General features: G+C 38.2%; 1 protein-coding gene across 1 annotated transcript in view; it reads right to left on the reverse strand.

Annotated features, from left to right (window-relative positions):
* Positions 1 to 238: 238 nt before the first annotated feature.
* LOC138854430 (uncharacterized) overlaps positions 239 to 22222 on the reverse strand; it is a 53731-nt gene continuing 31747 nt past the window's right edge. Inside the window, exons 5-6 of the mRNA XM_070097662.1 lie at positions 14795 to 14893; positions 239 to 11013 (exon numbers count right to left, since the gene is read on the reverse strand). Coding sequence (XP_069953763.1) covers positions 10664 to 11013; positions 14795 to 14893 — 449 coding nt within the window. The 3' untranslated portion in view covers positions 239 to 10663. The remainder of the gene's footprint in view (positions 11014 to 14794; positions 14894 to 22222) is intronic.

Raw genomic sequence — 22222 nt, forward strand, 5'->3', positions numbered from 1 at the left:
GTGATTTTTTTTACCGAACAAAGCGTTCGAATACCAAATTGTTCGAGTAGGGAGCTGTTCAAGTACCGAGGTTCCACTGTACTTTCATTTAATATCTGGACCATACTCAGTATTACTCAAGTTTGTTCTTAACATCCTTCTGACCTCTCTATATTACAGTCCATCCTCAGACTCATAAATTTAGTTTTTGATTTACACATTATAAGAATCTTAGTAATTTCAGCATACTGTATATTTATATACAGTGGACCCCCGCATAACGATCACCTCCGAATGCGACCAATTATGTAAGTGTATTTATGTAAGTGCGTTTGTACGTGTATGTTTGGGGGTCTGAAATGGACTAATCTACTTCACAATATTCCTTATGGGAACAAATTCGGTCAGTACTGGCACCTGAACATACTTCTGGATTGAAAAAATATCGTTAACCGGGGGTCCACTGTACGTATATAAGAGTTCATAAATAAAAAAAACATATGGGCTATAATTATAGCATCATAAACGCAATTTTTCAACATACTGCCTGTTGTTTCATTGGCTGTACATGCCAAAAATGCTTATCATGAATGAAAGATAATCTAAGATAAGCATATCTAAATAACAGTTAACCCTTAAACAGTCCAAACAGATCGACGTTCAAATTTGTAGTGCTCCAAAAGTAGATCTACTTTTTTTTACATATTTTCAAATATAACAAAAAAAAATGTAGATACAAGTTTTTTACATGCTTTCAAAGGTAAAACAAAAAAGATCTACATTTTTTTACATACTTTCAGATGTTGAAAAAACGTATATATACATTTGGACCGTTTAAGGGTTAAAGAGAAATTGTTAGAAAAAATTATGTAAAATGCTATTGGCTTTATTATAAGTACAGATGTTCCTTGGTTTTGTGGTAAAGTTAGTATGTTTCAGTTTGACTTATGCATAAGTTGAAATCCAACTTCTGTATAGAAGGTTGAGTACCATAACTAACATACTAATCTGAGGACAGGTTGCTTTCTTATTGTTATTATTGAAAAATAAAATAAATATCTACGACTTCATCTTGCTTTTTAAAAGCAGGTAAGGAAAAAGGTGAAGGCATGTACCTGCATATGACTGAAAAATATGTACTATACATGGGATAGATGCTTCAGGAAGCTGTGGGTTTACAAATTTTCTGCTCATAATTTAGTTACGAAAATCTGTCAATGTTAAACTGACTGGAATTTCAAAACAAACTAAGAATTTCAGGGGAAATTATTGATCTCCATTTCTTTTTAATTTACAGTGGAGCCCCGAATATCGACTGCAATCCCTTCCAGAAGGTTGGCCTAAATTCGAAAAGGTCTAAATTCAAAGCAATATTTCCCATAAGAATTACTGTAAATACAATTAATCCATTCCAGATACCCAAAAATATTAACAAAAAATACATTTTTTAAAGATTAATTATAGTTTTACATACACAAAATAATGAGAACTAAATAAAATAAATAAATGAACATTTAAATCACTATTACATACCTTCATTGAAGACTCTTGTTGGCTTATGGAAGACAGGGAGGAGGAGAGAGGGGGGGACTGATTATTGTTTGTAAGGGGAATCCCCCTCCATAAGGACTCTGCCTCCTTTCCACACTCCCTGTTTCCCTGCTATACTCCCTGCAGGCCTGCTACACTCTCTGCCTCCCTTCCACACTCCCTGTTTCCCTGCTACACTCCCTGCCTGCCTGCTACACTCTCTGCCTCCCTTCCACACTCCCTGTTTCCCTGCTACACTCCCTGCAGGCCTGCTACACTCCCTGCCTGCCTGCTACACTCTCTGCCTCCCTTCCACACTCCCTGTTTCCCTGCTACACTCCCTGCCTGCCTGCTACACTCCCTGCCTGCCTGCTACACTCCTTGCCTCCCTTCCACATTCCCTGTTTCCCTGCTACACTCCCTGCCTGCCTGCTACACTCTCTGCCTTCCTTCCACACTCCCTGTTTCCCTGCTACACTCCCTGCAGGCTGATGCATGTCATACAACCAATTTGCAAGGTACTGGCCAAAATATGGAGCAAAATTTCCTCCCAAAAACCGGCCTAAATACAATTTGTCTGATAAACGCAGCAGCCGATATTCGGGGTTCCACTGTAATTTTAAAATTCAGAAAAAAATTGTTTGCTCATTTAATAGACAAAACTACAAAATTTTATTTTACATTACAATCAGTCACATGATAAATAATGAATCCCAGAGTTCATATTGAGTTTCATATTGAAGGAGTTCAGGAATAAGCCAAAGATTTAATATTCTGGAGCCTTCAAGGGAGGTTCCTTGATGCTGGTGAGGGGCTCTTGATCTAGAGAATTGGATCAATGTTCCAATTTCCTGAATTAAGCCTGAATGCCTTCCGACCCCCCCCCATCCCCCCACACAGGCACTCTATAATCCCTATGGGTTTAGTGCTCACCCATGATAAAAATAACAAAAATTAATATTTTGGAAATGACTGGAAGATCCTGACATATTCTGGAGTTTTAGCCTCCCACTTGGAAGGTCACATGTATTGAAACACTCTATTCTACCCAAAATGAATAGATGCCTAGTCTCACATAACAATTTTTTCAAATTATTCAATAACTTAATCTAACCTTTCTCCACAATCAAATAGCAATAAAGTAAAAAACTGAATATGTACAAGCAATAATGCCTTATACATGCCATTGACATGTACAAGGAATTGTGTAAAAGTCTTTATGCAATGGACGGAAGAATGGACGGGTGGACAAGGAGATTCCAGGTTGAACCCTATTCCCGTGGAAACGGGATATGTACGGTGAATCTAAACCTATGTCTCCTTTTTCCATCTTCCATTAATTTTTACTTCTGTTACTTTACAGCTATCATATCATTGTTGCTTAATTTTAAATACTGTTCATATGAACTGTATAATTATGATGTGCTGAAGCACATGTGACTCATGAATAAGTAGCAAAAATAAGAACTTCTAAGTGGCCAGTAAACAGTTTCAAACTCAAGGTAATGACTGATTAGCACAAATTAAGTTTACACTGACTTACTAATGCACAGATGAATGGTGTACTGTCAATCACAGTGGTTGGCAGCAGCAATTAGTACTGATGATAATAATGCCATTATTTCTTTTTCATTAAGATGGATGAGTTTGCATGAATTATAGAAAGTTCTGAATAATATAAACTGGACACTGATTTTAAAAAAAGATGATAATTTATTATTTCAATTCAGAAAACCTCTTAATTAAGAATATTATCACCCAATAATAAATCTCATATTTTTATAACATTCCCCTCCCTCTCCCAAACACAAAAGGTCCTAGTACAGGATATTGATTATCAACCTGAACATACAGTAGTAATGTATGCATTAAGCCTAGACTTCAAAAATGTCACCATCTCTCAGGAGGTCCAGCAGGGGTACGATACACTATCACTCAATTCATCTTTTGCGTGACAACTGAAGAAATTGCCAGCAGATTGGCAAGCAAACTAAATATCTGGTATCTGGATGATGGCACTTTGACATTAAAAAACTCCACCTGCTATCTGATCTTAAACTGGTGAAGTCAGAAAAGAGAGCGAGAGAGACATATATAGATATATATATTTTTTTTATTTTTTTTTAACACGTCAGCTGTTTCTCACCAAGGCAGGGTGACCCAAAAAGAAAAACCCAAAAACAAATACTTTCATCACCATTCAACACTTTCATCATCACTCATATATAATCACTGTTTGTGCAGAGGCACCCACATATGACAGCTCAGTTGTCCCTCCAAACTGCCAATATCCCAAACCCCTCCTTTAGCCCTTTCAGGGTCTAGAGGCCAAATTTCAAAGTGTGCAACAGTGTCCAAGAATTTTCAAAAAATAATTTTGTTTTGTTTTTTCTTATGAAATGGTAGAGAACCTTTTTCTGAAGGTAATAAAACAAAAGGTACGAAATTTGATGGAAAATTGATGAAATTATGCTCTATCGAATTTTGACGTGTCAGCGATACTTATGCATCGGCGATTTTGCTGACTTTGACTCCCATTTTAGGCCAATTATCTTATTCCAGTCAATCAAATTCTTAGCTATTTCACTAGTATTACTTCTATTCTATCGAGTGACTGGAAATCGGTAATTTGGCCAATTTAGTGCAAAGTTCAAAATATTCCAATTTCAAAATAGGGTCAAGACATTCCTGGCACTAAACTAACATATCCTCTGTTCATTAGTTACGTTTTCAGGCTTTACAAATGAATTTCATTTTGATTTTTAATTCACATCATGAATTTTTATTCAAACCAAAAAATAGAAGATTTACTGTCATGCAATATTGTAATAATTGTATATATATAATATCAGCACATTTGTGAATGTACATTAGACCCATCAGCTGGTGGGTATTAGACGTGTGAGGTCATTCGTTTACTTTTGAACATTGGCAAAAATTTAACATTTCTGCTACTTTGAGCTCAGTTTCAAGCCATTTTCAGTACTAAAACCAATCAAAATCATCTCTATTTCTGTAATATATCTTCCATTCTATTAATTGAGACCAAGAAATTGCAAATACAACTGTAAAAAACATACAAAAAAAAACACTGCAAAATTGCTGTTTTAATCGAAAATTACGGTCTCAGTTTTCTCTCTCATTATGCACTGTGTGCTGCAGGATTTGTTTTATGTGGTGCACACATACCATATAGATGTATTCTCTCCTATCTAGGCCCAAATTTACCACTCACAACTTATCAGAGTGAGCTGAGCTCATAGCATAAATCTACGGTTTGGACCCTCAACGTAAAGCCGTAGATCTACGGCACAGACCCTGAAAGGGTTAAAGTGCAGGCACTGTACTTCCCATTTCCAGGACTCAAGTCTGGCTAACCAGTTTCCCTGAATCCCTTCACAAAATATTACCCTGCTCACACTCCAGCAGCTCGTCAGGTCCCAAAAACCAATCGTCTCCATTCACTCCTATCTAAAGCTCCCACGCACACTTGCTGGAAATCCAAGCCCCTCACCCACAAACCCTCCTTTACCACCTCCTTCCAAGCTTTTCTGGGCCAACAAAGATATAGAGATAGAGAGAGAGGGATACAGATAGAGAAATATAGAAAGAGATAGAGGTAGGTAGGTTTTTATACCATTCCAAATGTGAAATTATCTCACTGAGGCAGTAAACTATCACTGAAGTGAGATCCTGCCTACTAGAATCTTCAATCATCACCTCTCTCCTTACCGACAAGATCTTGCTTTGGGCGTCACTGGGTTCCAATGATGCCATTACCAATTTCACAGAACAAGAATGAAGGAAACTAGAGGTCCACAATAAACTGTGGACCTCCATCTTGCAGTACCTCCAGTGGACTGGAGGTACTGCAAGATGCATTGCAGTACCTCCAGTCTCATCTAAGCATTGATTCTAGTGAACTAGTCAGGAAGATGCTCCCACAGAACTTGAGAGAGAGAGAATTATGGAATTTTAAGCAAAGGAACCAACAAGTAAATTTTGGATCCATATCATCTAGATGAGAATCTCCTAAGACCACAGATATTGAATGCCACTGGGATAGTTCCATGTTATAACCCTTCGCCTCAATAAACATGAAGAATTTGATTACATTCTCATAGCAAAATTATACAAGATTTATTACTGAAGTCCACAACAAAGGTTTATAACCTGAGGAAATCAGTACCAGTAAAAAAATATTGTAAAATGCCATTAATAAATTTTAGAATGACACACTTAGAAAGCTTCTATTACAATTAAATGAGGTATTTGCTCCTGATACAAAACCTAACTTATTATAACATCTTACAGTGCTGTATGACCCTTGTGGGTTGGTGCTTAGTTTTGCTTATAATAATAATAATAATAACATCTACTGATTATCAGAGATGTATTTTAATAAAAAAAATGACACAGAGCAGCTTTAAAAAATTATCAAAAAATGTATCCAATATACTTAATTATTTAACTGATGAAAATAAGGATATAAATAACACTGGCCAACAATGGTTTCAGTTAACATTTAAAAAATTTTCAAACTAATTTTAGGAGGGTGAATTCAAATCTGAACTTAGTTTTGCTCTAATATTTACAGTTTCTCTGAAATAGATCCCCACAGTGAATGATTTCACTAAGATAAAGCCATCATCCTAGGTAGTAGGTTGGTAGACAGCAACCGCCCAGGGAGGTACTACCGTCCTGCCAAGTGAGTGTAAAACAAAAGCCTGTAATTGTTTTACATGATGGTAGGATTGCTGGTGTCTTTTTTCTGTCTCATAAACATGCAAGATTTCAAGTATGTCTTGCTACTTCTACTTACACTTAGGTCACACTACACATACATGTACAAGCATATATATACACACACACCTCTGGGTTTTCTTCTATTTTCTTTCTAGTTCTTGTTTATTTCCTCTTATCTCCATGGGGAAGTGGAACAGAATTCTTCTTCCATAAGCCATGCGTGTTGTAAGAGGAGACTAAAATGCCGGGAGCAAGGGGCTAGTAACCTCTTCTCCTGTATATATATTACTAAATGTAAAAGGGGAAACTTTCGTTTTTCCTTTTGGGCCACCCCGCCTCGGTGGGATACAGCCGGTGTGTTGAAAGAAGAAGAAGAAAGCCATCATGGAAAAGATATATTAGGAAAAACTCAACAATCAGCTTGATGGTTCACTTGTGCTGTGGTAGAAACTGATGTGGGAGAGCCATACTCAACACAAGTGAAAAAGCCTGATGGAAATACATTTACATGATTGTGTGGAAATTTATCAGTTTGCAAATATAATGCACCACACTTAATATCAATGAGCATGCATAATTTACTTCCTATGTCATCACCGCTCTAACACCCCTACTTTATCTTCCCTCCTCGCTGATGGCGCCGCCTTCAACACAGATTCCCTCTTTGATTGTTTTGACAAAAACTGATTTATTACACAAACTTTGATGGTACTTCCTTTAGCATTTCTCACAGCTATCTCTACCTCTACCTCTGTTATCCTCTCCACCCTCACTAGTCTCTAATCAAGCAAGTCATACCCTGCCCAGCAGCACTGCATGACCCTTGTGGGTTTAGTGCTTGGTTTTGATTATAATAACAATATGAATGATATAATACCTATGATTGTAAGACAACATATATCATGTAGTTCTTCAACCTTAAATAACCAAAATATTCATAAAATTTAAAAACTTATATTACAGACTAAGGCTCAGATTCATATCAACACATCAAAATTAGCTTAAAACAACCAATTTGGTTTCTGAACTGGATAAAAAAAATTCAATTTGTTGGCTAGTGTATTAGTATGACAAATCATTAAAAGAAGAATACAGCTGAAGAGTTAGTAAGGGGATGGCTACTTTGTCTTTGCAAAGAGTATGACACTGTATGATAGCTTGCGAGTGTTCCTTTTAGGAGGGTGCCTTGATGCTGGTAATGTTCTCTTGATCCATGATGTTGGAGCTGCCCTCCCTTACCTCAGATGAAATCTGATAACATCCCATTCCCCAAGCGCTGTTTAACACTTACTGATTTAGCACTTCATGATTATAATAATAATTATCAAGAAATATGGAAGTTGAATGTAAGGTAGGAGAAAATGAGCCATCATCATGTATGCTTATGCTTTTGTAAATAGAATAAACATAGAAAAAAAGAAATGAAAAAATTTGGGATTCACTGAGTTTCGGTTAATGGTTACAGGTCAGCGCTGTATGACCCTTGTGAGTTTAGCCCTTAGTTATGATTATAATAATAATAATGGTTACAGAGGTCATTACCACTGCAGCTTGGTCTCAGACCAGGCCTGCTTAACTGGGAAGGCTATATTATAGCAAGAGGAGTGTGTGTGTCTTCTATCTCATGATCATTGAACAGGAGCAATCTTACAAACTTCTACTTATTTATTGTACACTAATCTTTATTTTCTGGTCTGTTTTGTAATACACAACACACAGGAAAATAAAGATTATTTTTTTTTTTCAACAAGCCGGCCATCTCCCACCGAGGCAGGGTGACCCAAAAAAGAAAGAAAATCCCCAAAAAGAAAATACTGTCATCATCATTCAACACTTTCACCACACTCACACATTATCACTGTTTTTGCAGAGGTGCTCAGAATACAACAGTTTAGAAGCATACACATATAAAGATACACAACATATCCCTCCAAACTGCCAATTAGTGTACACTAAACAAGTAGAATTTTGTAACATTGCTCCTCTTAAATGTTCATGAGGTGGAAGACACACAATCCTCCCAGAATGCCAAATGCTTAACAGGTATTTGGTTTCACATTCATGACAAAACAGCAGTACCTTCCTGGATGGTGACTTACCAACCTTGTATAGTATAATAAGTGTTTGATCTTTGAAGGGCAATGTATTGGAAATATTAAAGGAGAGAGGGGGAAATTAAAAGGTGCTGCATAATTCATGAGACCAGTGTTAGATATCAACAGGGACTTTTCTTAAAGAATTTTGTTTAAGGGTTTGTGCTATGTCAACATGCTCTTCAATTATGGCCATGGGAAAGGAAAGAGGATATTAAAGAATTAAGATTATATAAAAGAAAGAGCTACCACTTGCACAACACTAAACCACCCACATAAAACCTCCACCACAATTCCCACTGTCTTAACATGCATTATTCTAATTTATATTTTCTATATGCACTACAATATTATACAGTGATATATAGCAGTACTGTAGAAATCTTTTGTGTAGGGTAGAGTTTAACGCAGTATATATATGGGGTCAACACTACTCCATTTATGGCATCCTTTTATTTTCAAGTTTAGGCCTGAATACTTTTTTTCGCCAAAAACCAGTGACCCTTTTTAAAAGGCCCTCAAAAATTAGAGTACATTTGCAAATGTGATACATGAAAAATTAAAAAAACTTGGAAAATGTCAGTAGTCAACCTATGCACATAACCTATGAAAAGTGAAGAATAACTGGATTAAGCAGAAGAATGCAATTTATAGGGTCAGTATGGTATTATGCAGATATGGAACAAAGGGGAGAAATACTGCAGGGAAAATCAGTTAGATCCTAAAGTAAAAGTTAATAAACGAGAAACGTGCTATGTTAAAAAAAAGACTGCAGGACAGTATGCTCCTTTCAGATGTGACTTGTTAGAGTGAAACAGAAATAGAATGAGACATGTCTTTAATTCTGATTACTGAAATAAGATTTCTAAGAAAGTCACAAGGGAGATAAGCAACCAGCCATGGCTAGTTGCTTATCTGTCCTGCAGTCTTTTTTTTTAAACATAGCACGTTTCTCGTTTATTTACTCTTACTTTAGGATCTAACTGGTTTTCCCTGCAGTATTTCTGTATTATTCTGTAAAAACTTGAATTTGTGGTGTACAGAAATACACCCAGTTTGATGAATCTTATTCGACTGGCATGGTACAGTGGATAACATACTGGCCTGCTAGATTTAGGAGTGGCTTAGTCATGGGTCCAAACCTTTCATTGTGCGAGTAATAAAGATGCAAAGAAGAGCCAAGATTATTCAGATGGCTAAAAAATACTCAACATGAAATAAATAAATGGACAAGACATGCTGTATCTGACAATGACTGCACGAGGCAAATTACAGCTGTGACAAGTGCAAGTAGGATATACAGGTGTGAGGTACAAGGGCATACAGCAATAAGTAGACAACCAACAACATGGAAAGGTAAGTAGAGGACTCATCAAATGGAGGGTTCAAACCCATGGTCAGTGTTCTATCCACTGGACAATGCCATGAGTCTGAACCCTCTGTACGATGAGTCGTTAACAACTGCATCATTACGATTTCAAGAGTTGCTAATTAAAGTAGCATGTACATGAAGTGTTCCATGAGAGTGAAATAGAATAGAATAGATGAGAATAATATACAGGAAGGCTTGTATTGAAGACTCTCCATCAAGGCCATCCCCTCAGAGGAGAGATCCTGGGTAGAACAGAGAATCAGATACAGCACAGAGAAAATTAAAAGTAAATTATATCAAATTTATTTTCACGAAAGCAAGACCTAAATAACTAATCAAATGATATTAAAAAAATTTGTAAATATGGTACATAATACTGCTGAGTGGTACAATATATACACTTCAACACAAAATTATTCAATCTAGCAAATGCTTAATATTTAACAAAACTTAAAATCACTAATTACATGAATTAAACAACAGAGAGCCACACTGCATCAATTACTTCAACTCCTTAAAATTGAGAGTACATTTAAAGCCAATACATACATACATATAAAAATTCAGCTATGCTGCAAATCTTGATTTTGCAAAAATAAAATATTTTTGCTATCAAAAATTATAAACATAAATGAGAATATGTACAACTTTAATAATAATAAGGCCTTCTCAAAAATTGTGATGGTAACTCAAATTGCAGTTGAACACAATTGTGAAAAAAATTATAAAATGTTACCTACCAATTCAAGACAACTATACCCAGTCCCTAAGTAATAATGGATCATAATCTTTTCACATGTGCTACAAGAAAACTGCAAACTAATATGTATCCACATTCATGGAAAAATATAATTAAAAACCATCACATGTACAAAGAACAAATGTCCTAGTCCAAAATGCTGAGTAAACCATGACAAACTTTCAATGTAAAAGTTACTTCCTTTTACTCATGCTCTGGTTCTGGTTCAGGCTCTGGTTCTGGTTCAGGCTCTGGTTCTGGTTCAGGCTCTGGTTCTGGTTCAGGCTCTGGTTCTGGTTCAGGCTCTGGTTCTGGTTCAGGCTCTGGCTCTGGTTCTGGTTCAGTCTCACTGCTGCTGCTGCTGCTGCTGCTACTGCTGCTAGACTTGGTCTCTGGCTTGGCTATTGGTGCAGGGTCTGACCCAGCCTCACTGCAGCTGTTACTATGAGACTTGTGTACTGGCTTGGCTTCTGGCTGGTGACTCTCGTGCTCATGCTCAAAGTCTGAGTGAGAATGATGGTCTTGGTGGTGAATGATGAATGGTGCTTTATCCACTGAAATTTGATTGCCAATATAAGGTACCAAAATATGTTAATAAATTTGTGTCTGCATATACAAATTTAGAGAGAGATTAATAACTTGAGAAATCCTGGGAAGCAAGTGAATTTGGCCTTTACAAAGGAGAGAACAGAAATGTTCAATGGGGAGGTAGGGGTATAAGAAAGAAGAGAATATTTGGAAGTAATTGTCAAATGTTGATGAGAGATGGATGGTGATTCCAAGCATTGGGTAGGGAGGGGTAAGATATGTTAGGAGTAAAGAGCCCGAGAAGAGTATGGAGAAGTGTGTAAGGTAATGGGTAGAATGAAAGGGGATAAAGCAACTGGGAGAGATGGGATTAAAACTGATGTGCTAAGAGCAAGTGGGAACAGTTTAGGAGTGGCTGGTGAAACTGTTCAATATGTGTATGTAAAACAATAACTGAAAAAGTCAAGGATAAGACAAAATAGGATTACAGAGGAACAAGAAGTTTGAAAATGCAGGGAAAGGATAGACCAAATGTTGACATCAAAGAAAATAAGTTTTTATTTAGGCTTTGGGTATATAATGTACAAATATCTTAAAATAGTCTTGAGAGAAAACACTTTATCGACACATTACAAATATATTATTTCAATTTAAACTTTATTGATTTAACCATTCATTAATTTAGAAAAAGTATATGATAGGAAGGACGGAGAAATTATGTGGCAAATGTATGGGAGAGGTAGTAGGTTACTAAAAGCAATTAAGCTTTTATACACAGAGCAAGGCTCAGGACAGGGTATGCAGGAAAAAAGGGAACTATTTTCCAGTCAATGTATTCCTTAGACAGGAATGTATGATGTCACCATGGTTGTTTAATATACTTATAAATGAGATTGTAAAAGAAGTGAACAATACACAAATAGCCCACACATACCACATGAATAGCCCACACATACCACATGAATAGCCCACACATACCACATGAATAGCCCACACATACCACACAAATAATAGCCCCCACATACCACATGAATAGCCCACATATACCACACAAATAAAAGCCCACACATACCACACGAATAGCTCACACATACCACACAAATAATAGCCCACACATACCACACGAATAGCCCACACATACCACACAAATAACAGCCCACACATACCATTAACTAGTCACACAATGTGTGTGACTAGTGAATGGTCCAAGTTGGACTAAAACACCGCTATAAGTTTCTTTCTCCTTTGTGTGGATTATTTGTGTACTGTTCCAGTCACTGTATTGTGCCTTTTGTTCTTTAAAAGAAGTGAATACTAAGGCTGGAAAAAGAAGAGTATGTGAAAAATAGAGATATAAAGGAAACACAGAAATAAGCAAGATGAAAAGAGTAACAAAAATCTTAAGTAGTGAAGATTGGATATGGAGGGAATACAAGGGAAATGAATATGTTTAGGTATCTGGTTGTGAATCTAATGGCAGATAGGCCTATGAAAGACAGAGTGAACCATAGAAGAGATGAGAAAAAATGATGGTTGGAATGCTAAGGCGTCTGTGGAAAGAAAATTTATATATGGAAGTAAAAAAAAATTAATGTGTCAAAATATAATTCAGAGGGCTCAGGAGGGATTGTTAAGGTGGTTTGGGCACAGAATAGGATGACTGTGAGGGTATATAAATCCAAGATGGAGGGAAGGAAGAGTAGGGGTTGTCCCCAGAAGAATTGGAGGGAAGGGGTAAGGGAGGTTTTGAGCACTATGGGCTTGAACATCCAACAGGCTTGTGTAAGTACATCAGATCAGAGTGGAGGCAAGTGGTTTTTATAACTTAACAAACTGTTGGAGTGTGAGTAAGGTAACATTCATGAAGGAATTCAGGGAAGCCAGACTTGAGTCCTAGAGGCAGGAAATACAATGCCTGCATTCTAAAGGAGAGGTGAGGGTGTTGCAATTCAGAGGGACATCTGAACTAGACTGTCAGCATGCTTCTGGCAAGACAGGAATTGAAGGAATGATTTTCCTCTCTCTTTGGGTCATTCTACCTTGGTAAAAGATGGTCACTGTGTTAAAAAAAATTTGTGATACCAATACTTATATGGATGTATGAGGAAGGGTCTAAAATTTGCAGCAAAGAGGAGGATGGAAGCTGTGAAGATGCCAAGTACAATTCAGAGGCTAGAGAACAGGATATAATCACACACAGATACATGTCTCTTAGTGTACATACACAAAGTTTATTTTAATTCATATTTCATGACTAGTGGTGAACAGGTGACATGAAGCCTTAATGAACTTTTGAGTAGTCAATAACCTTTAAACCAGTTAACCAACCAGATGGCAGAAGACAGGTGGAGCAGTTGAAGTGGCTTGGCATTTTAGAAAGGATGTAGCAGAATAGGTTAAGTAAGTAGATGGGTGTATAAATCCAGAGTAAAAGGAAAGAAGGAAGGGTAAATGTTTAAAGTACTTTAGTAGGGGCTTGAGCATCTAGCAGCTATTTCAAGTGTTTTAGATTAGAGAGGAGGTTGGCTGCTTTTAGGATTGGACATGCTGTTGGAGTGTCAGCAAGGTAACATTTATGAAGGAAAGCTGGTAGCAAGACTTTATTTCAAGAAGGGGGAACTACAGTGCCTGCACTCTGAAGGATGGGTGAGGATGTTGCAGTTCTGGAGGTGGGAACAACAGTGCCTACACTCTAAAGGATGGGTGGGGATGTTGCAGTTCTGGAGGTCGGAACTACAGTGCCCACACTCTGAAGGATGGATTGGGATGTTGCAGTTCTGGAGGTGGGAACTACAGTGCCCACACCCTGAAGGATGGATGGGGATGTTGCAATTCTGGAAGTGGGAACTACAGTGTCCACACTCTGAAGGATAGGTGGGGATGTTGCAATTCAGAACATCATTTGAATTGTGGTGTCTGTGCACTTCTGGCAAGACCCTTATTAAATGAACAGACAGCTAATTATTTCCTTTTCTAGGTCACCCTACATTGTGGGAGAAAGCCAGTGTGGTAAAAATAAAATATTATAGAGTATAGAAGATTACCGAGATTATAAACTATTACATATCCTTATTTAAAACAAATAAATGAGCAAATTACCATGAGTGCTATTTTAAGACAATCTATTTGCTGAATTTATATCATAGTACATGTGATGGTAGTGTGGTATTAACATAAAAATGTAGAGTCTAAAATACATTAAACAAAAATTACTGCCAAAACTGAGAAATAAGTTCTGAACAATTAAAACACTAATGTACTTATTGCCTGACAGAAGGCAAAAATGCAATAACCACAAACAAACCACAGAACAGGTGGCTTTTGAACACATGGTAAGCAAGTCCTAAAATTCACAGGCCAGTGGGTTAGGATTCACCTGCCATGTGTTTAAACCCCACCCAATCTGTGGTTTATTTGCAAGTGTTATCATGATTTTGTGAGTCATGATAACCACATACAAGTTTGTAAACAATTAACACCAGATAATGGACACTTCTTAGTACATATAATCAATAGAGTAAAAAAAAAATTTTTGTAAACTGAGAAAAAACAAACAAAAAAACTTTACTAGAAAATATTTCTTAACCATCTTCCATCAGGGTCAGGTGACCCAAAAAAGAGGAAACTCATTCATTGTCATTCATTCAACAGCTGTCTTTCCAAAAGTGTTGACATCACAACCCAGATGAACCTCTGAACTGCAACATCTCCGTCCCTCCTTTAGATGACAGTCACTGTATTTCCCACCTCTCAGGACTCAAATAATAATAAGCTACCTTTTCCATTTCCTTGTTCTTATTAACATACCTCCAGAACAATGTTCACTGCTTGAGCTGCTGCTTGTACTACTCAGTCGCACATTAGCTGTTGCAACTACATCAACAACTGCTGCCGTGACATCACCACCTGTAACACCAAAAATTTTTAAAACTTAAGTTATATGTTAGCCGTAATGCAGTAAACCCCTCAATTTACACACTCAATAAGGGGAAGCAAGTGGCTGGTAATAGTGAGTGTGTGGATGGGCTGTGATGGGTATGTGGGTCAGTGGGCCACTAGCAGCAACAGCCTGGTTGACCAGGCAAGCACCAGATGAGCCTGGACCAAGGCCAGGCTCCGGGAATAGAAAACCTCTTGGAACTCATCAAAGGTAAGGGAGGAGGATGGAGATGAGACTGCCTTGATATGATCATAACAATGGGCAATTCTGTAACCAACAGACTTTTGTTTCCAAATAAAGTGACTTTGCGAATTCTGTCTAGTATTTCAAAAGTTCATTCATTCGAGGTCCATTAAATAGTGGGTTTACTTTACAGTATTTAAAATTTTCTTAACTACTAGATATTGCTGTAAACCCAATGAAAGCACATTAAGTTATATCTTTATGCACCTTCATTCTTTCACAGTGGGATTGCAACTTCTTCTTTCAACACATCGGTCGTATCCCACCGGGGTGGGGTGGCCCAAAAGGAAAAACGAAAGTTTCTCCTTTTACATTTAGTAATATATACAGTAGAAGAGGTTACTAGCCCCTTGCTCCCGGCATTTTTGTCACCTCTTACAACACGCATGGCTTACGGAGGAAGAATTCTGTTTCACTTCCCCATGGAGATAAGAGGAAATAAACAAGAATAAGAACTAATAAGAAAAATGGAAGAAAACCCAGAGGGGTGTGTATATACATATATGCTTGTACATGTATGTGTAGTCTGACCTAAGTGTAAGTAGAAGTAGCAAGACATACCTGAAACCTTGCATGTTTATGAGACAGAAAAATGGACACCAGCAATCCTACCATCATGTAAAACAATTACAGGTTTCCGTTTTACACTCACTTGGCAGGACGGTAGTACCTCCCTGGGCGGTTGCTGTCTACCAACCTACTACCTAGGTGGGATTGCGACTGTTTCTACTTAATGCAGATGCACCATGGGCAATCATTCATTTTAAAGTGGGCTAGACATTGCTGGGTGCCACATGGCTAATAGCTAGGGATTTCACTTCACCATGTGCCACATGGGTAGTGGCTTGGAATCTCACATCACTAGGTGCCACATGGCTAATGCCTGGGGATCTTACATCACTGGCTGCCACATGTATTGCACCCCATAATTGGGGCACAATGTTTATAAACAATATATATATATATATTCGGGCGAGATATAAGCGACTATTGGCAGAAAGGTGGGCTAGTGCAAAGATGAGTAGTGGGGGGGTTGAAGAGGGTTGGAATAGTTTTAAAAATGCAGTATTAGAATGTGGGGCAGAAGTTTGTGGTTATAGGAGGGTGGGGGCAGGAGGAAAGAGGAGTGATTGGTGGAATGATGAAGTAAAGAGTGTGATAAAAGAGAAAAAGGTAGCTTACAAGAGGTTTTTACAAAGCAGAAGTGTTATAAGAAGAGCAGAGTATATGGAGAGTAAAAGAAAGGTGAAGAGAGTGGTGAGAGAGTGCAAAAGGAGAGCAGATGAAAGAGTGGGAGAGGCACTGTCAAGAAATTTTAATGAAAATAAGAAAAAATTTTGGAGTGAGTTAAACAAGTTAAGAAAGCCTAGGGAAAGTATGGATTTGTCCATTAAAAACAGAGTAGGGGAGTTAGTAGATGGGGAGAGGGAGGTATTAGGTAGATGGCGAGAATATTTTGAGGAACTTTTAAATGTTGAGGAAGAAAGGGAGGCGGTAATTTCATGCACTGGCCAGGGAGGTATACCATCTTTTAGGAGTGAAGAAGAGCAGAATGTAAGTGTGGTGGAGGTACGTGAGGCATTACGTAGAATGAAAGGGGGTAAAGCAGCTGGAACTGATGGGATCATGACAGAAATGTTAAAAGCAGGGGGGGATATAGTGTTGGAGTGGTTGGTACTTTTGTTTAATAAATGTATGAAAGAGGGGAAGGTACCTAGGGATTGGCGGAGAGAATGTATAGTCCCTTTATATAAAGGGAAAGGGGACAAAAGAGATTGTAAAAATTATAGAGGAATAAGTTTACTGAGTATACCAGGAAAAGTATACGGTAGAGTTATAATTGAAAGAATTAGAGGTAAGACAGAATGTAGAATTGCGGATGAGCAAGGAGGCTTCAGAGTGGGTAGGGGATGTGTAGATCAAGTGTTTACATTGAAGCATATATGTGAACAGTATTTAGATAAAGGTAGGGAAGTTTTTATTGCATTTATGGATTTAGAAAAGGCATATGATAGAGTGGATAGAGGAGCAATATGGCAGATGTTGCAAGTTTATGGAATAGGTGGTAAGTTACTAAATGCTGTAAAGAGCTTTTATGTGGATAGTGAGGCTCAGGTTAGGGTGTGTAGAAGAGAGGGAGAATACTTCCCGGTAAAAGTAGGTCTTAGACAGGGATGTGTAATGTCACCATGGTTGTTTAATATATTTATAGATGGGGTTGTAAAAGAAGTAAATGCTAGGGTGTTCGGGAGAGGGGTGGGATTAAATTATGGGGAATCAAATTCAAAATGGGAATTGACACAGTTACTTTTTGCTGATGATACTGTGCTTATGGGAGATTCTAAAGAAAAATTGCAAAAGTTAGTGGATGAGTTTGAGAATGTGTGTAAAGGTAGAAAGTTGAAAGTGAACATAGAAAAGAGTAAGGTGATGAGGGTATCAAATGATTTAGATAAAGAAAAATTGGATATCAAATTGGGGAGGAGGAGTATGGAAGAAGTGAATGTTTTCAGATACTTGGGAGTTGACGTGTCGGCGGATGGATTTATGAAGGATGAGGTTAATCATAGAATGGATGAGGGTAAAAAGGTGAGTGGTGCGTTGAGGTATATGTGGAGTCAAAAAACGTTATCTATGGAGGCAAAGAAGGGAATGTATGAAAGTATAGTAGTACCAACACTCTTATATGGATGTGAAGCTTGGGTGGTAAATGCAGCAGCAAGGAGACGGTTGGAGGCAGTGGAGATGTCCTGTCTAAGGGCAATGTGTGGTGTAAATATTATGCAGAAAATTCGGAGTGTGGAAATTAGGAGAAGGTGTGGAGTTAATAAAAGCATTAGTCAGAGGGCAGAAGAGGGGTTGTTGAGGTGGTTTGGTCATTTAGAGAGAATGGATCAAAGTAGAATGACATGGAAAGCATATAAATCTATAGGGGAAGGAAAGAGGGGTAGGGGTCGTCTTTGAAAGGGTTGGAAAGAGGGGGTAAAGGAGGTTTTTTGGGCGAGGGGTTTGGACTTCCAGCAAGCGTGCATGAGCGTGTTAGATAGGAGTGAATGGAGACGAATGATACTTGGGACCTGACGATCTGTTGGAGTGTGAGCAGGGTAATATTTAGTGAAGGGATTCAGGGAAACCGATTATTTTCATATAGTCGGACTTGAGTCCTGGAAATGGGAAGTACAATGCCTGCACTTTAAAGGAGGGGTTTGGGATATTGGCAGTTTGGAGGGATATGTTGTGTATCTTTATACGTATATGCTTCTAAACTGTTGTATTCTGAGCACCTCTGCAAAAGCAGTGATAATGTGTGAGTGTGGTGAAAGTGTTGAATGATGATGAAAGTATTTTCTTTTTGGGGATTTTCTTTCTTTTTTGGGTCACCCTGCCTCGGTGGGAGACGACCGACTTGTTGAAAAAAAAAAAAAAATATATATATATATACATATATGTATATATAAATATATACATATATATATATATATATATATATATATATATATATACACACACACACACACACACACAGTGGACCCCCGGTTAACGATATTTCTTCACTCCAGAAGTATGTTTAGGTGCCAGTACTGACCGAATTTGTTCCCATAAGAAACATTGTGAAGTAGATTAGTCCATTTCAGACCCCCAAACATACACGTACAAACGCACTTACATAAATACACTTACATAATTGGTCACATTCGGAGGTAATCGTTATGCGGGGATCCACTGTATATATATGGAGTGTGAGCAGGGTAATATTTAGTGAAGGGATTCAGGGAAACCGGTTATTTTCATATAGTCGGACTTGAGTCCTGGAAATGGGAAGTACAATGCCTGCACTTTAAAGGAGGGGTTTGGGATATTGGCAGTTTGGAGGGATATGTTGAGTATCTTTATATGTGTATGCTTCTAAACTGTTGTATTCTGAGAGCTTCTGCAAAAACAGTGATAATGTGCGAGTGTGGTGAAAGTGTTGAATGATGATGAAAGTATTTTCTTTTTGGGGATTTTCTTTCTTTTTTTGGGTCACCCTGCCTTGGTGGGAGACGGACGACTTGTTGAAAAAAAAAAATATATATATATATATATATATATATATACATATATACGTATATATATATATATATATTTTTTTTTCAACAAGTCGGCCGTCTCCCACTGAGGCAGGGTGACCCAAAAAAGAAAGAAAACAATTTTCTTCTTATTCTTTTTAGTAATCTTTACAGGAAAAGGGGTTACTAGCCCATTGTTCCCGGCATTTTAGTTGACTTTTACAACACGCATGGCTTACGGAGGAAAGATTCTTATTCCACTTCCCCATGGATATAAAAGGAAAAGTAATAAGACCAAGAACTATTAAGATAAAATCAAAGAAAACTCAGATGAGTGTGTATAAATAAATGTGTACATGTATGTGTAGTGTGACCTAAGTGTAAGTAGAAGTAGCAAGACATGCCTGTAATCTTGCATATTTATGAGACAGACAAAAGACATCAGCAATCCTACCATCATGTAAAACAATTACAGGCTTTCTTTTTACACTCACTTGGCAGGACGAGTGTAAAGCGAAAGCCTGTGATTGTTTTACACGACGGTAGGATTGCTGGTGTCCTTTTTTCTGTCTCATGAACATGCAAGATTTCAGGTATGTCTTGCTACTTCTACTTACACTTAGGTCACACTACACATACATGTACAAGCACATATATACACACCCCTCTGGGTTTTCTTCTATTTTCTTTCTAGTTATTATTCTTGTTTATTTCCTCTTATCTCCATGGGGAAGTGGAACAGAATTCTTCCTCCGTAAGCCATGCGTGTTGTAAGAGGAGACTAAAATGCCGGGAGCAAGGGGCTACTAACCTCTTCTCCTGTATATATTACTAAATGTAAAAGGAGAAACTTTCGTTTTTCCTTTTGGGCCACCCCGCCTCGGTGGGATACGGCCGGTGTGTTGAAAGAAAGAAAGATATATATATACAGTGGACCCCCGCTTAACGATCACCTCCCAATGCAACCAATTATGTAAGTGTATTTATATAAGTGCATTTGTACGTGTATGTTTGGGGGTCTGAAATGGACTAATCTACTTCACAATATTCCTTATGGGAACAAATTCGGTCAGTACTGGCACCTGAACATACTTCTGGAATGAAAAAATATTGTTAACCGGGGGTCCACTGTATATGAATGACATGGAGAGCGTATAAATCTGTTGGAGAAGGAAGGCGGGGTAGGGGTCGTCCTCGAAAAGGTTGGAAGGGGTAAGGGAGGTTTTGTGGGCAAGGGGCTTGGACTTCCAGCAGGCGTGCATGAGTGTGTTTGATAGGAGTGAATGGAGACGAATGGTATTTGGGACCTGATGATCTGTTGGAGTGTGAGCAGGGTAATATTTAGTGAAGAGATTCAGGGAAACCAGTTATTTTTATATAACCGGACTTGAGTCCTGGAAATGGGAAGTACAATGCCTGCACTCTAAAGGAGGGGTTCGGGATATTAGCAGTTTGGAGGGATATGTTGTGTATCTTTATGCGTATATGCTTCTAAATTGTTGTGTTCTGAGCACCTCTGCAAAAACAACAATACCACCAGTCCGATGACATTCTTCTTTGCAAATATACAGGGTCTAAAGCCAGCAACAAACAACAAAATACCTTTCATCCATGGACTGCTTGCAGAGGCAAAGGCAATGTTCGCGGCTTTCACTGAGACCCACATAAAGGATCACTTGGACAACGAAATATGGATCCCAGGTTACAACCTATACAGATGTGACAGAGTGAACAGGCAAAAGGGGGGGGTTGACCTGTACATTGCAGAGTCACTTGTTTGCACAGAACTGCTTAGTGCCTCAAATGATGTAGTGGAAGTTTTAGCAGTAAAGGTCGAGAACCAAAACCTAATAATTGTGGTAGTCTACAAGCCTCCGGATGCAACATCCCAGCAATTCCACGAACAGCTGTTAAAAATTGACCACTGTCTGCAAAATCTTCCAGCTCCTGCACCCAACATCTTGCTCCTGGGGGATTTCAACTTAAGGCACCTAAAATGGACGAATATAGCAAATAATATTGTTGCAGTAATAACACCAGGAGGCAGCTCTGATGAAAACTCACACTCACACGAGCTTTTAAATCTCTGCACAAAATTCAATTTAAACCAGCAAATAATAGAGCCTACTAGACTGGAGAATACACTAGACCTCATCTTCACTAACAATGATGATCTGATAAGAAATGTCACCATATCAAAAACAATATACTCAGATCACAACATAATTGAGGTTCAGACATGTATGCGTGGAGCCCCAGACCGACATAATGAGACTAGTCACGAGGGAGCATTCACCAAATTCAACTTCAATAACAAAAACATAAAGTGGGACCAAGTAAACCAAGTCCTAACCGATATAAGCTGGGAAGATATACTAAGCAACACAGACCCCAACTTATGCCTAGAACAGATTAACTTGGTGGCACTCGATGTATGCACAAGGCTTATTCCTCTAAGAAAAAGGAGGAGTAGATGTAAAACAGAAAGAGACAGGCGCTCCCTTTACAGGCGACGGAAAAGAATAACAGAGCAGCTAAAAGAGGTCAATACGTATATCTGAAATGCGTAGGGAGACACTGGTCAGAGAAATAGCAAGCATCGAACTTAAGCTAAAGGAATCTCATAGGAGTCAGGAATCGCGGGAAGAACTAAAAGCCATAAATGAAATCAAAAGAAACCCAAAGTATTTCTTCTCCTATGCCAAATCAAAGTCGAGAACAACGTCCAGTATTGGGCCCCTACTTAAACAAGATGGGTCCTACACAGATGACAGCAAGGAAATGAGTGAGCTACTCAAGTCCCAATATGACTCAGTTTATAGCAAGCCGCTAACCCGACTGAGAGTCGAAGATCAAAATGAATTTTTTATGAGAGTTATCCTGATGCCAAATGACTTCGAACAGGCGATAAATGACATGCCCATGCACTCTGCCCCAGGGCCGGACTCATGGAACTTCGTGTTCATCAAGAACTGCAAGAAGCCCCTATCACGAGCCTTTTCC

Source organism: Cherax quadricarinatus, chromosome 59, assembly GCF_038502225.1.
Source record: "Cherax quadricarinatus isolate ZL_2023a chromosome 59, ASM3850222v1, whole genome shotgun sequence".
NCBI classification, from domain to species: domain Eukaryota; kingdom Metazoa; phylum Arthropoda; class Malacostraca; order Decapoda; family Parastacidae; genus Cherax; species Cherax quadricarinatus.